General features: G+C 43.1%; 1 protein-coding gene and 1 long non-coding RNA gene across 3 annotated transcripts in view; one reads left to right on the top strand and one right to left on the bottom strand.

The window, feature by feature from the left end:
• CAPRIN1 (cell cycle associated protein 1) overlaps positions 1-6,709 on the bottom strand; it is a 34,758-nt gene extending 28,049 nt beyond the window's left edge. Inside the window, exons 1-2 of the mRNA XM_020912243.2 lie at positions 6,531-6,709; positions 5,765-5,974 (exon numbers count right to left, since the gene is read on the bottom strand). Of these exons, the coding sequence (XP_020767902.1) occupies positions 5,765-5,974 (210 nt within the window). The 5' untranslated portion in view covers positions 6,531-6,709. The remainder of the gene's footprint in view (positions 1-5,764; positions 5,975-6,530) is intronic.
• LOC139037099 (uncharacterized) lies at positions 6,122-14,126 on the top strand. 2 transcript variants are annotated; one of them, XR_011489909.1, is made up of 3 exons: positions 6,122-6,472; positions 13,116-13,224; positions 13,378-14,126. It is a non-coding gene; the product is annotated as an uncharacterized lncRNA (long non-coding RNA). The 2 variants fall into 2 exon arrangements; XR_011489910.1 differs by having other exon boundaries at positions 6,122-6,308.
• Positions 14,127-14,651: the final 525 nt, after the last annotated feature.

A 14,651-nucleotide genomic window follows, 5' to 3' on the forward strand; every position in this document is an offset into this window, starting at 1 on the left:
TGTTGATGAAAATACAAGTATTGCTATGTAATGATTTAGTCAATCTAGCAAGTATTTATTTAGCATACGCCATGTGCAAGGCACATAGTAATAACAGTCTCTGCCCTCCAGCAGTTTACTACCTATTAGGAAAAATGCATAAGGTGAGAACATAAGACAATATAAAAATGCAAAGAAAGTGTACAGACAATGGGTAGCACAAGAAGTTAAAAGGAAACAGACTGCATGGTCAAAAAGCACACCTTACCCTTTCCTCAGAAATGCCAATTGAGCACAGGCTCAATAAGGTCTCTGTCATCTGTGTTTTTACACCCATACTCTATCCAACTAAAGCACTAGTATATAGCTAGTGGGAGAAATAAAAAGGTGAGAAGTCAAGCACCTTACAATTTCAACTCTGACTGACTTTCTCTTCTGCTACTCCTCTCATTTTCCTCTACTGCATACATACTATTCATTTCCTCCTCCAAAAGGAACTAATTATTTTTTTTAAAAAATCTAGAACCTTGGAATGAGAGAATTAAGATGTAAATATTGACACATCTCCTACTTCTCTCTACTGGTAATGCTATCCCCAGATTTTCTGGCCTATAACATACCAAGCTTGAGTGTGCTAGTCGCTCAGTCATGCCCGACTCTTTGCAGCCCCATGGACTGCAGCTCACCAGGCTCCTGTGTCCATGAGATTTTCCAGGCAATGATACTGGAGTGGGTAGCCATTTCCTGCTCCAGGGGATCTTCTCAACCCAGGGATCAAACCCAGGTCTCCTGCACTGCAGGCAGATTCTTTACCGACTGAGCTACAAGGGAAGCCCCACTAAGCTTGAGTAGAGACTAGCAAATGTGCATCTGGGGCTTAACTAAGCATGAAGAGAAACTTTAAATGGAACTTCACCTGTACTGCTAGTCGCTGGAGGCCATTACCTAGACAGCCTACAAACACAAATTTAGCAATGAGATGTTACTATATAGGTCTATGGAAGAAAAAAAAAACCCTTTTTCTTTTGCTTTCAACTTTTTTAAATAGAGGAACTCTAAATAAAAGTATGGGGGGGGGGGGGACACTTCTCTGGCAATCCAGTGATTTAGACTCCATGATCCCAAATCAAGGGGAAAGGGTTCTATCCCATTGGGAACCAAGATTTGGCATGTCACAGTGTGGCCAAAAAATAAATTAAAATTTTTAAAATAATAATAAAATTCAGTTATTTGAAGTAAAAGGCTTGGTTCCACAGGATCAGCTGTAACTTGAAAAATTACACTATTTCGCAAAGCATTACAAATTCTAATTACCCCTCTAAAACATTACAAAAGACCGTGGAATTCACCTATTTCAACCTGGGTCATTTTACATGAGCATCTCAATTTCTTCCTCTGTAAAATGAACCGGAATAAATTCTAAAATGCCTCTAAGCTCTTAACATATTTCAAGGATTCTGTAACAGTATGATAATAAAATTAAGACCACACTGTTGTAAGTTTAAACTTTTGCAAATATTAATTTTTTAAAAGACGAAGTAGTACTAGGTTAGTCCTCATCTAGTTCTAAATGTAAACTAAGAAATTACATAAAATTATGACAGACTGTATGCTTAATCTCTAACTCAGACAAAATTTATACTGATACAAATATTCTGATACAAACATACGAATTATTCTAGAGTAAAATATGGCCAGCTTAAAACAACACATTCTTATTATCATACTTAGAATTCTACTCTCATTCCAGAAAAAGGTATTTGCGTCATCACATAAGATAATTCACATCATTTTCTTTTCAAACTCAATTTTTAAATACTTTTCTATGTCACATACTCACAGAGCACACCCAGACAAGCAGAGGGAAACAAACTAGGCATTACACTTTTTCTTCTGTGACAAGGTGAATGCAAAATAAAGCAACCTTGCTCTCTGCATTGCAGAGGAATAGTCCATGCAACCAATGGAAAAACTAGCACTTCAGAGATGTTAACTGTCAAGAAAAACTTCACATGTTATCCCCAAGAAAAGGGTTTGCTTATACAAGTTATAAACATTTTTATTTCAAAAGACTGAGAATTCTGTACAGCACCTGCACTGAAAATCCGTAAGAGAGGCGCCCTGAATTGCTCTGTGAAGAAGTGTTACCCTAACAATAAACAGTCCTTTTTTCAGAATAGTATGAACTGCAAAGAAACACAGAGCAGAAAGACTTTAGGAGGTAGGAAGAACAGTATACTTGTCTATCACTTCTGGTCGTACTGGTTAAAAACTGTCAGGTCATTTTGCTAGACAACACTAATCTTTCGTCTATCAAAGTCACTACTGTCTAAACTTACTACACTTGAATGGAGTTTAACAATTTTAAATGTCATCTATTAAAACATACTTTATCCTATCTCAAAAATGATTACCTGTTACCATATAAAAGAACTCTCCCTTGAATTAAAGCGGCTTCCCTGGTAGTTCAGTTGGTAAAGAATATGCCTGCAATGCAGGAGACCAGGGTTCAATCCCTGGGTCTGAAGATCCCCTGAAGGAAATGGCAACCCACTCCAGTATTCTTGCCTGGAAAATCTTATGGACAGAGGAGCCTAGCAGGCTACAGTCCATGAGGTCGCAAGGGGTGTACACAACTTAGCAACTAAACCCACCACCTTGAGTTAAAATTAAGACTTGGTTTCAAAATATCATCTTGCATAGCCTAGGGCCCAGTTCTATGCCAATTGATGAACTAGATAATCACTCAGTTCATTGTTACTTGTACTGTAATCAGTTGAAAGATTGGAAAATGAAATTTGACATGATTCTGTTTATTATAGCTGCATTTCTTCTCTTTGCTTAACACTCACATAGTTTAAAAGCCCAAATTTCAAAAAAACCACCAGGCCATTTAGTTGCATTACATAACAGGATCATATTTCATCAAAGTTAAGAATGCATTCTCATTGAACAGATGCTTAGCTTCCCTCTAAGTAACTTTGTTTCTTCATTGAAGTACAATACAATTATTTCAATTCTCTGTCTTGTGGTATTACCTATCAAGCAATAATTTTTATAGGGATACTTAATTTCAGAATCCCTGGAAAAAGACATTTTGTCCAGAAGGCACCTATGAAAAGGTCAAAACTAAAATACAACTCAAATATAACTTGCTAAAGAAACTGAAGTAAAAGGATTAAAAACTGGTCTGTAAAGTAAATCCTACTTTAGGTGTATTAGAAACACTATTAAAAAATGGATCCTAGTTAAATCCATTCATACAGTAATATCTAGATATAGAAAAATTTCTATTTAAACTAGAAACTAGATGTGATTATAGAGGAAAACCCAAATGCTCCGAGTTTCTCAAAAATTAAAACCTACAGTTTTAATAGTAAGTCACAACATTGGTACTACCAAACTCAACTATGTAACAAGTAGGTAGCTCAGTCTGTGAGTTACCAAAAAGCCTCACCTAACTGAAATTTGACCTTTCTGCTACCTAGCACCCTAACACTGGGAAGACAGGGGAAAAAGACAAGAAAGGCATTTGTTGCTCTGTGTACTGTACTAAATCTCCATCATTACAAGGGAATTTTTCACTACTTACTAGCCTTGTCTATGGTCTCTGTAATAATAACTACATTATCTTCTCCTTTATAATTGGGGGGAAGGGGGTAGGCAATGTACAGTACTACAAACCTATACACATGAAAAGACCTGTCACAGTTCAGGCCCTCATAAAACTAGCTTACTAATTTTTTCAGATACACTTGAACACCAGAATCCAACTTACCTCACAACCAAGTTACCTGGTAATCAGTGCATGACTTTATATTATAAATGTCTTTCAAGAATCATTTTTCAGTCATTAAAACATAAATGTCTAAATTAAGATGTCTACACTTAAAATATTACATCATTAATATTGTTCTTCATTCGGGTATTAAATACCAAGACTGACAGGGTTAGTTACTGAATTAAGAGGTTTTTATAATGTAGCTAAGTCTCAATTTCAAATACAGTTAACAAAGATGGCAGCCTCAGAGGACACTGGTCTTGAGCAAGCTTATTACATACTTGTATGTAGCTCCTTAACAATAAAAATGATTTTGTTGCTTTGGTAGCACTGATAAATTCAGTTTATAATTTCAAACAGTTATAATAAATTCACACTTAATCAAAATAAAGGATCAGCAAAAGGTAGAAATCCACAACTAGCGCATCTCTCGATTTCAAATAAAGTTCAAGTAAATTTCCAAACACAGAAGACAAAATTTAAAAACTCTAAAAATGCTTTAAAACTCCCCCGAAAATGTAAAATGAATCATTAAACAAGCGATCAAAATAATTAAGGCCTAAATATAACCAGTTTTCAAGTTATTTCCCACAGCCCAAATTTTAGCCAAGTAGTTACCATTACATCTTAACACTATCTGGTGGCTGGCAAAATAAACATTTTAAAGTGACTTCTTCAAAATTCAAGATGTTACAATATGTTTTACTAGAGGCAGATAAACAGAAGCTACTAAAGCAAGTTATTTCCTTTTTAAGGTAAAAGGCAAAAGTTTGCATAATAGTCACAGATCTAACTACCCCATTTTTTTTTTGTACTACTGATTTGTTTTCCCTTTCCACCTCCAATCTTACTGAAGGCTGAATTATTCATTCTGCTAAGACCCTTTCTCTACACGTACACACAAACACACACACACCGAGGCGCACATACACACGTGTCCCTCTAAACAGAGCTGGCAGTCCTGCGCTGAAACAAAATAAAACAAAAGACCAACTTGAAGATAAACCTCACAGCGTGACCTAGGAATGGTTAAATATTCAATCCAAAATTTGTGGGTGTGGCTCGATTTTTCTTTTGGAGGGGGGACCGAGGGAGGCCAGTCGGGCGACTGCCTGGTCTCTGCCCTCCCCCTCTTTCGCTTTGTGCTCACAATGCAGCTCCCGTAGAGCGCTTCCCTCTCCCCGCAGCCGCCGCCATGTTAGACGCGCTCTCCATGTGCCCAGAGACCTAGCGAGCCCCTCCGTCCAACCCGGACCCACCCCCCCCCGAGTGTCGACCCGCGCAGTCTCCCTCCCAGCCCTCTCCAGTGCGTCCCCAAGGGGCAAAGAATGGCTGCAGAAAATCTCCGGGTCGCGTGAAGCGTGAGGCTCGGGGGGACACCCGGACAATTGAAACAAAGAAGGAAGGGGCGCCCGTCAGAGAGGGGCGGGGGTAGCAAATCCAAGGCCTGCCTGAGAGGGGCCTGAGGGAGAGGCGACTCTCCTTTAAGAACCCCAAACACTTCCCTCCCGAGGGAGCAGAGGGGCCGCTGCGCAGGCCTCAAGTACACGGTAACCAAGCGGACAAGCCCCAAGCCTCCAGGACGTAGGCCGCCCCAACTCCACGAGGCAGTCGGTTGGGCCCTGAACGCCCCCCACCCCGGGACCTCTTCCTTTCCCCTCGCTGACCCCCGTCACAGAAAAAGGGCTTCCGCCACCGAGAGCACAGCACCACAGTTAAATGCCTGGCGACGGGACAGGCCCCCACCCTCACACAACCCAGTCGCCGAGGCCGGAGGCCTGGCCCCCGCGGGAGGACGGTAATAAAGAGGCCTGGGGGCCAAAGCCGCGTCCGCGTCAGCTGACAAGCACCTCCCCGCGGAGCCCGTTTTCTGGGCTCGAAGCTCCGCTTGATTGCGGAGGCCGGGCCTGGGTGAAGGGGAAGAGTCCGAGACCGGGAGGGTAAAGCCTGCGGCAAGTCAGGGTCCGAGCACCAAACCCTCCCTTCCCCGCCAGCTCCTGGCACCTTCTTCTTCTCCAGGTTCCGAAGTTTCTTGTCGATCACCCCGAGAATCTGCTTCATGGCCTCGGTCTGGACAGCCCCGGTGCCGGTCGTGGGGTGTTGAGAAGCCGGCGCGGCGGCCCCGGCCCCCGCCTCATTCCCGGAGGAGCCCGAAGGCGGCGGTGGTCCAGACGACTTGCTGCCGCTTCCGCTGTGGCTGGTGGCCGAAGGCATCTTGAGACCGTGAGGGAAGAGAAGAAAAAGCGGGAGGAAGGACAAGAGCGGCGAATCAGTCGGCGGACGGGGCGAGACGCGGGACAAAACGCGCAGCGGGCGGGAGCCTGCGCGAGTGGGTGGGGGTGGGGACCGGGCCGGCGCGCGCCGCCGGGGCAGGAAGGGCCGCGGGCGCGCGCGCGACCCGCCAGCAGGGCGCCCGGACGGGCCTCGCACCGCCCCTCCCCCGCGCGAGCCACCGGCTTGGCCTACCGGCCCCGGGGCACCTAGACTCGCGCCGGGGGCGGGGCCTCGCAGCGCCGGCCGCCAACGGCCAGAGCAACGGTCCCCACCGGTGAGGGCCGGCCCTCGCCTCCCTGCGAGGAAGGGAGGGAAGAGAGAGGTCGGGGCTGAGAGGTGGAGTAGGGTGGAGAAGGGCACTGGAAATGACCGGGGGTGGGGGTGGGGAAGAGGAGACTTGAGGAGCAAGCCCCTCGCGCAGGTCCAGACGATCCGGAGGTAAAGGACACTCGGGGCAGCGGCCCGCTTCCCCTTCAGCGCCCGGGGTGGCGCTCACCGTGCGCGCGCGGAGGCCGCTGGAGATCCCGAGTGGGTGGCTGAGGGGACAAGGGTAGCGGTGCGTTCCGAGCAGTGTCGTGCGCTCCGTGGGCACAGGCTGCTGCGCCCTGTCCCCGCTGCACCGAGAGCCGCTGCTAGTGAGGCGGAGAGCCGGGAGCGGGAGGGACTTAGGCAGCCGGCCCTCTGGGGCGGAGGGGGCGGGAGAAGCGGCGGGCGGGGGCTTTCACGGCCGCTCGGGCTGCCCGGCGCGAACGCCTGCGAGAAAGGGCCCGCCTGGCCTCCCGCCCGCCCTGCCCGAGGCCCTGTCCCGAGGGGATGGCCGCCCGGTACAGGTGGGCAGGGCCCCGGGGAGGCTGTCGGAGCGGTAGCTTGAGTTTGGGGCGAAATCGAAGCTAGGGTCCTTCAGGCAAAGTCGCTGGACGTCCAAACTGGGACAATAGGTGTCAAGCAGCTGTATCTGGAGCTGGCAACTGCCCCACGAAGAGCCCTCTTGCGGGGGGGGGTTGGGGGGAAGAGAAGGGTTTCTGCAAGTAAGGGGTGCGTGGGGTGGGTGGTGCAATCCCAGCTTCTAGAATTCCTTTATATGCAGAGCAGGCAAACCCACACCTCAAGAGGTCTAAAGAGAAGTTGCCGCTTCCCCTACAACACAATCACCTGGTAACCTAGGAGTTCTCTGTAGAACGCGCTGGAAATGAGCAAGATGGATGGTTTCAAGTTATAAAACTCTGGACTCATGTTACAAATAATCTTCGGCTATCTTAAGATGACATGTACCCAATAGGCCTGAGTATTATGAATCAGACTTTTTTCGTTTTTTTTTTTTTTTAGATTTACCGAAAACTTTTAAGCAAATGTTAAATGAACATGAGATTTTTTTTTCCTCCAAGGGAACTATTCCAGCCTTGGAATAAGGTTGTGGACGGTGAACAAAAGAAAGACGAAATGCTGGAGGAAAACGTATTAAAAGGAATATAAGCAGTGGAAAATTCAGCAACACAATGTATGACAACAGTAAATGACTCAGTTTATTATTTAAATTCCAAGAAAAGAATATAGGAAAGGATGCTACCAAACCCACTGTTTACTGGGGAATAAAATGAGTAATACTGGTTGGCAACATGTATCCTGAGGGAACCTGGAGAAACAGTAGCCTACATCCTCAGGATATTCCAGTTAGTTGCAGTCTGTTGTCTATTCATTCAAATGTTTATAGGGCACCTTACTATGGGTTAGGAACTCTTTAACGCTAGGGATTTTAAACAATTTCTGTGTGCATGGAGCCTCATTCTAAGTCAGGAGAAGATAAGTAAATATATATCAGAGTGAAGAGGTAGAGAAAAAAAAGCTGGTCAGGAAAAGCATTAGTGACATTTGAGCCAAGACTGAAGGATAAAGGTCACTCACTCATCTTGGAGGAAGAATTTTCCAGGTGGAGGGAAAACCATGTGCCAGGATCTGAGATGGGAATGTGCTTGGTGGGTTCAAGGAACAGCAAGGAGGCCAGAGTGGCAAGAGCAGAGCAGGAGATGAGGTCGAAGATGTAAAAGAGAGCCAGCAGATGAAGCCTGATAAACCACTGAAGCGCTTTGGCTTTTGCTGAATGAAATGGGGAGTCACCGTGTGCATAGTCTTAAACGGGAGTAACCTAATCAACCTGGGTTTTCAAGAAACCCTCTTGCTGCTATATAAAGAATTTACAGTAAATGTGAGAAGTGAGAGTGAGGATGGAGCAAGAGCGGAGGCTGGGAGCCCAATTAAGAGGCTGTTGAAATAATCCAGCCCAGAGACCTTGGTGGTGGCCAAGGTCAGGGTGTTACAGTAAAGGTGGTGACAAGTGGTTGGATGCTTTATAAATACATTGTGATAGCAGAACCAAAAGGATTTGCTAACTCATTAGGTGTGAGTGAAGTCAAAGTTGACCTGAGGTTATTTAAGACTTAAGCACAGAACTGTGCTTTACTCTAATCTAAACACTATGCTAAGGGCTAGAAAGGAAGATTAGAATCTTTTAGCTTCTTGGCAGCAATTAGTGTCCTCAGCCTGACCACTATCACTATCAAAATATCAGGCCCCACCCCAAATCTGCTGAGGTAATCTGCGTTTTAACAAGCTTCTCAGCCAATTTTTGTGCCCAGTGAAATCTAAAAGTTTTTTACTACTTTATTAGAACTTGATTGTTGTCTTTAAGATCAGACATGAACTACTAGACAAATTCTTCCCAAACCTATAAAATCAAAAACTTAAGCTAAAACCCAGCAATCTGTGCCCTCTAGGTGATTCTGATACCTGCTCAAGTGTGAGAACCAGTGACTTGGAGACCTTTGGTGATTCAGGTTTGAGCTGAAGAGGTCTTGTGATTATGTGTTAAGAAGGAAAGGCCTTTTCTGCCTTTCTTTGGCACATTATGAAATAGCAGTTACTGAAACATGAAGAGACTGGTCAGTTAAATTAGATTCAAGAAAAGAGAAAGTGGATTGTTGAAAGGGAGGATAGATGACAACACATGATAAAGACTCTCATTTGGGGATTCATCTCAGCCCACAGGAAATCATGATAGGCTAGGTTATTATGCTGCAGTAACAGTTCTAAAAGCTGTGACTTAAAATAGGGATCTGCAAACTATAGTCCCTGAACCAAGTGGCCCTCTGTCTGCTTTTGTAAATAGTTTGGGGAGGTGGGGGACACAGCCACATCCATCCTTGTACATACTTTTTAACGGCCTCTCATGCCACAGAACAGCAGAGTAGAGGAATAATAGAGACATTATGACGTGCAAAACCTAAAATACTGTCTCATCCTTTACAGAAGAACTTTGCCAAACCCTTAAATGACACATACCCGTCATGGTTCAGCAGAGGGCTCTGCTCACAGCACTCAGATTCAAGTGGATAGAGAAACCATGTCTCAAATGTTGCTAATTACTATGCCAGGAGGAGAAAGAGCTTGAGGGTTCCTGAAGTAGTCGGATACTCCAGAGAGGTAGACTTATGTCCTGCGTGCTCACACCTCATTAGCTAAGAAGAGTCACATGACCCCATCCAACCAAGAGATGCTATCCTCAGTTCAGTTCAGTCGCTCAGTCGTGTCCAACCCTTTGCGACCCCATGAATCGCAGCACGCCAGGCCTCTCTGTCCTTCACCAACTCTCGGAGTTTACTCAAACTCATGTCCATCGAGTTGGTGATACCATCCAGCCATCTCATCCTCTGTAGTCCCCTTCTCCTCCTGCCCCCAATCCCTCCCAGCATCAGGGTCTTTTCCAATGAGTCAACTCTTTGCATGAGGTGGCCAAAGTACTGGAGTTTCAGCTTTAACATCAGTCCTTCCAATGAACACCCAGGACTGATCTCCTTTAGGATGGACTGGTTGGATCTCCTTGCAGTCCGAGGGACTCTCAAGAGTCTTCTCCAACACCACAGTTCAAAACATCAATTTTTTGGCACTCAGCTTACTTCACAGTCCAACTCTCACATCCATACATGACCACCGGAAAAACCATAGCCTTGACTAAATGGCCCCTTGTTGGCAAAGTAATGTCTCTGCTTTTTAATATGCTATCTAGGTTGGTCATAACTTTCCTTCCAAGGAGTAAGCGTCTTAATTTCATGGCTGCAATCACCATCTGCAGTGATTTTGGAGCCCAAAAAAATAGTCTGACACTGTTTCCACTGTTTCCCCATCTATTTACCATGAAGTGATGGGATCAGATGCCATGATCTTAGTTTTCTGAATGTTGAGCTTTAAGCCAACTTTTCACTCTCCTCTTTCACTTTCATCAAGAGGCTTTTTAGTTCCTCTTCACTTTCTGCCATAAGGGTGGTGTCATCTGCATATCTGAGGTGATTGATAGTTCTCCTGGCAGTCTTGAATCCAGCTTGTGCTTCTTCCAGTCCAGCATTTCTCATGATGTACTCTGCATATAAGTTAAATAAGCAGGGTGACAATATACAGCCTTGCATATATACTCCTTTTCCTATTTGGAACCAGTCTGTTGTTCCATGTCCAGTTCTGTTGCTTCCTGACCTGCATATAGGTTTCTCAAGAGGTGGGTCAGGTGGTCTGGTATTCCCATCTCTTTCAGAATTTTCCAGTTTATTGTGATCCACACAGTCAAAGGCTTTAGCATAGTCAGTAAAGCAGAAATAGATGTTTTTCTGATGCTATCCTATCAGATGCCTAAAAGGAAGCCAGGTGAACCAGAAATACTTGGTAGACATACATAGCTGTTGTGTTCTCACCTCCAACAGTGTTATCCCAGTCCCATATCCTTGGTTTTCTGACATTCTTATAGTTGTTTATTCAGGTCAGTAGGTCCAGAAAGACCAACAAATTTAAGACAAAGCGGTATCTTTAACCTCTGCTCAGCCCAAAGCCACCATCCCAGCAAAGCAAATTTGTCTATATCCCACCTGACAAAAAGGCAACTGAAGCTACGTTTATGTGAATTTTTAATACTTTCTCTTTTTGCCTTTTCTTCTGCTGAAGAGCCACGTGGTACTTGGAGTTATAGTATCACTGAAGAAATAGGAAAATTAAAGGATTTTCCCAGTAAGCCAGAATATGTCTATAAGTGGAAAATACTTTCTCCAAAAACCCGGTATTAAAGTTATACCCAGCATTAATATGTTTTAAAAACTCAAATCTCCCAAGTTGGAGTTCATTTGTTTAATTCATTAGACAATAGCACTCTGACATCTCCACAGTCTAGTGAAGTGAAAATTGAACCACTTACCCTGATCATTTTGGCAAAATAGTTCAGCTGCTTCAACTCACATCACCCAATAAGCTAATGTTTCAAGCTTATTTGTTGCAGAAGAGAACTTTTGTCTGAATTATTTTAACTGATTTTCTGTGTCAAGTTGACAGAAACCTGGCCAAGTGTGAACCACCCTGCTCACACAGCTAGGATTCTTATTTTTCAATCATTTTATTACAAGTCAGCAGTAGACATTTCTATCATAATTTTTCCAGTACATTCTTTTTTATGATAATATGTCTCTGTCCCTAAACTCTGAGCTTTTCAACAGAAGAAAACAGTTGTTTTTCATCTCTGTACCTGCAGAAGCAATAACATGCCTAGCACAAATATTTGTCTAAGTATTGCCTACTAGTATGTCGTTGTATCACTGCAACACTGCTATCACTGGTCCATACTGCTCCTTTCCCTGTTCTATTGTGATCATCTTCTTTTCCACTTACATTTTCTGATGTCCACTTTTTCTTAATTATAAATGTTATGCTTTGAAATACGCTTCTTATTTAACAGAGGTACAATATGTCCAGAATAGTTTTTTCAGATTTCACAAAATAGTGGTGTTTCTTACTGAACTCTCCTAGAAGTGACGCACTATTTTCAACATAAAAGCAAAAATACTTTGACCACAGGCATTAAAATGTTCTATATGGCTACTTAAGTGGATTGTACCTTCTTTTAACTTGATGTTTATATTTCAGTGGTTCTCAACTTATGGTGATATTGCCCCCCTAAAGATATTTGGCAGGGAGGCGGGAGGAGGGATCGGGATGGGGAACACATGTAAATCCATGGCTGATTCATGTCAATGTATGGCAAAAACCACTACAATATTGTAAAGTAATTAGCCTCCAACTAATAAAAATAAATGGAAAAAAATAAAAAATAAAAACAAAACATATTGAGCTATGAAAATATTCCACTTAAAAAAAATAAAAATAAAATGTGGCTACTGTAAAACCTAAAAAAAAAAAAAAAAGTTATTTGGCAATGTCTGGAATATTTATGAGTTGTCACAGCTTGAGGGGGAGGTGCCACTGACACCTAGCGGGTGGAGGCCAAGGATCCTCCTAAATATCCCACAGTATTATCAAAGTCCAAATGCCAATAATGGGGAAGTTGGCAACTCTGTTCTATTTTACGAGACTAAAACTGCAGTCATTTTCCCAGTGCTTTACAAGTAAAAATATTGAGATGACATTGGCAGAAAAAAATTCCTTAGAAAGTCTGAAAGGATGTAACACTAAACTGGGAACAGATAATCACCTTGAATCCTAGCAATTAATGCATAATCATGGTCTCTTTCAGGCTATATATATATATAGATATATAGATATATATATTTCACCCTCTAATATTGATACATACAATATTTGAACAATAAGAAAAAGAATTTCCTTCACAGTGACAACTGCCACACAAACTTTAGAAGGAATATAACTTTCTATGTCTCAAAGTTACTAAGAGAATATAAGTATAGAATAAAGGTACTTTATTCAGGATAGTTTCTACAACTGGTCAGGGTATGTATTATTCAAGAATAACTTTCACATCTAAAAAAACAGCTGCTACATTAATGGTTTACCTTTCAGGTGTTAATAACTATTTTTTTTTAAATCTTGAGAGTCAAAGAACTTGACTAAAAGATTTCCTAAACATTAAGTCACTAAATTAAATATATGAAAAAGGTCCTAAAAACATGTAGGTCCTGTGTTACTTTTTTTAAAAAAACTGTAGAATTTTCCAGTGAGTGTCAACTTTGCAAAGGGGAGAGTTCTGGAAGCCCTACCCCCACCCTAAATCTCCTGCTTTGTGCGATGTTTCTCAAAGGGAGCAAGTCCCGACCATCTTCAGAATCACCAGGGTCACTTGTGAGCTTGAAGACAGCTGGACTCCACCCCAGAAAGTACATCTTTATTACAGAATCTGAGACTTAGGGGTATGTATTTTAAAAATCAAATTCCCCTTTGCACATTCAAGTTTGTGAATTGAAGTGGGGCACTTATTTTCACAAAAAAATGTTTCATAACATTTCATAAACATTCAAACAAAAATACCTCTTTTCATGACATCCTCTTATCTTTCTTGCCAGGAAGTGCTGCGAGGATCTCTTGTGTAGGGCGTTGTTGGCAATCCCCAGAAACAATGAAAAGCACCACAAATTCTATTCAGAAAGGAGCAATTGGATTCCAAGATTGGAGAGAAAATGTTGAGGAAACATTCGCTGGAGAGACTCCAGAGTGGTGAATGGACTGCTCAGGGTTAAGGGAAAGGGAGGTGACTCAGCAAATCTATACTGCCTACTACTGTATATTATACTGAAAGGCTGCTGCCTAAGAAAAGGGGGGCACGATTTCGTGGCACTACAGCGTGGGCTGTGCTTCAGAATCACTGGAAGGACTTCGTAACACTGGGCTCATGGGGCCCCACCCCCACAGTGTCAGAAGCCTGGTGCAGATGTGGGACAGGCCCGTGATTTTCATTTCTAACAAGTCCTCCAGTGCTGCTGCTGTGGGTCTAGAAACCACACTTTGAGGAGCACAGGATTAGAGGAATTTTTTCTTTTAAGATTGGAGCAAGGAAAAACTAGGGGAGAAGAAATTTTTAAAAGTCATCAACGATGACAGTAATATATTCTAATATATTAGAATATCACAGTTTCTGCTGCTGTTTGTTTTGTATTTTCCTCTTTAAGAGGTACAGAAGAGAAGAAAATAGATGTTGCAGGAAAAGAATCTAAAAAAGAGTGGTTATGGGTATAACTGTTTTGCTTTGCTGTATACCTGAAACTAACACAACATTATAAATCAACTATACTCCAATAAAATCTTTTAAAAATAATTTTTTTAATGTTAACTAGATGGTGATATTGGACAGGTCTGTCAAACTGCCTTAAGCCATTGTTCCAAAGGACACTGAGGGAAGGAACCAGCCCCTCCTTTGCCTAGGCTGCCCTTGTATAAACCAAATGCTGCTCACTACCCTGTCCTACTACAAGATCACATTCCTTGGCATTCTTCTGGGATAGAGCTGGTGACACTTGATGAATGCAGTATTATCATCCACATAAAGAAAACAGACACCAGGGCTTCCCTGGTGGTACAGTGAATAAGAATCCACCTGCTGATGCAGGGGACCCGGGTTCGATTCCTGTTCTGGGAAGATTCCACATACCTCAGAGCAACTGAACCCAGCACCTCAACTACTGGAGCCTGAGCACTGTAGGGCCCATGAGCCACAACTGCCAAAGCCCATGGACCTGTGCTCTGCAACAAGCAGTAGCCACCGCAATGAGAAGCCCAAGTGCCGCAACAAAAACCCCGCACAACTGAAAATTAATTAGTAATTAAAAACATAGCCACCAAC

Source organism: Odocoileus virginianus, chromosome 10 (assembly GCF_023699985.2).
Source record: "Odocoileus virginianus isolate 20LAN1187 ecotype Illinois chromosome 10, Ovbor_1.2, whole genome shotgun sequence".
In the NCBI taxonomy this organism is placed as follows: Eukaryota; Metazoa; Chordata; class Mammalia; order Artiodactyla; family Cervidae; genus Odocoileus; species Odocoileus virginianus.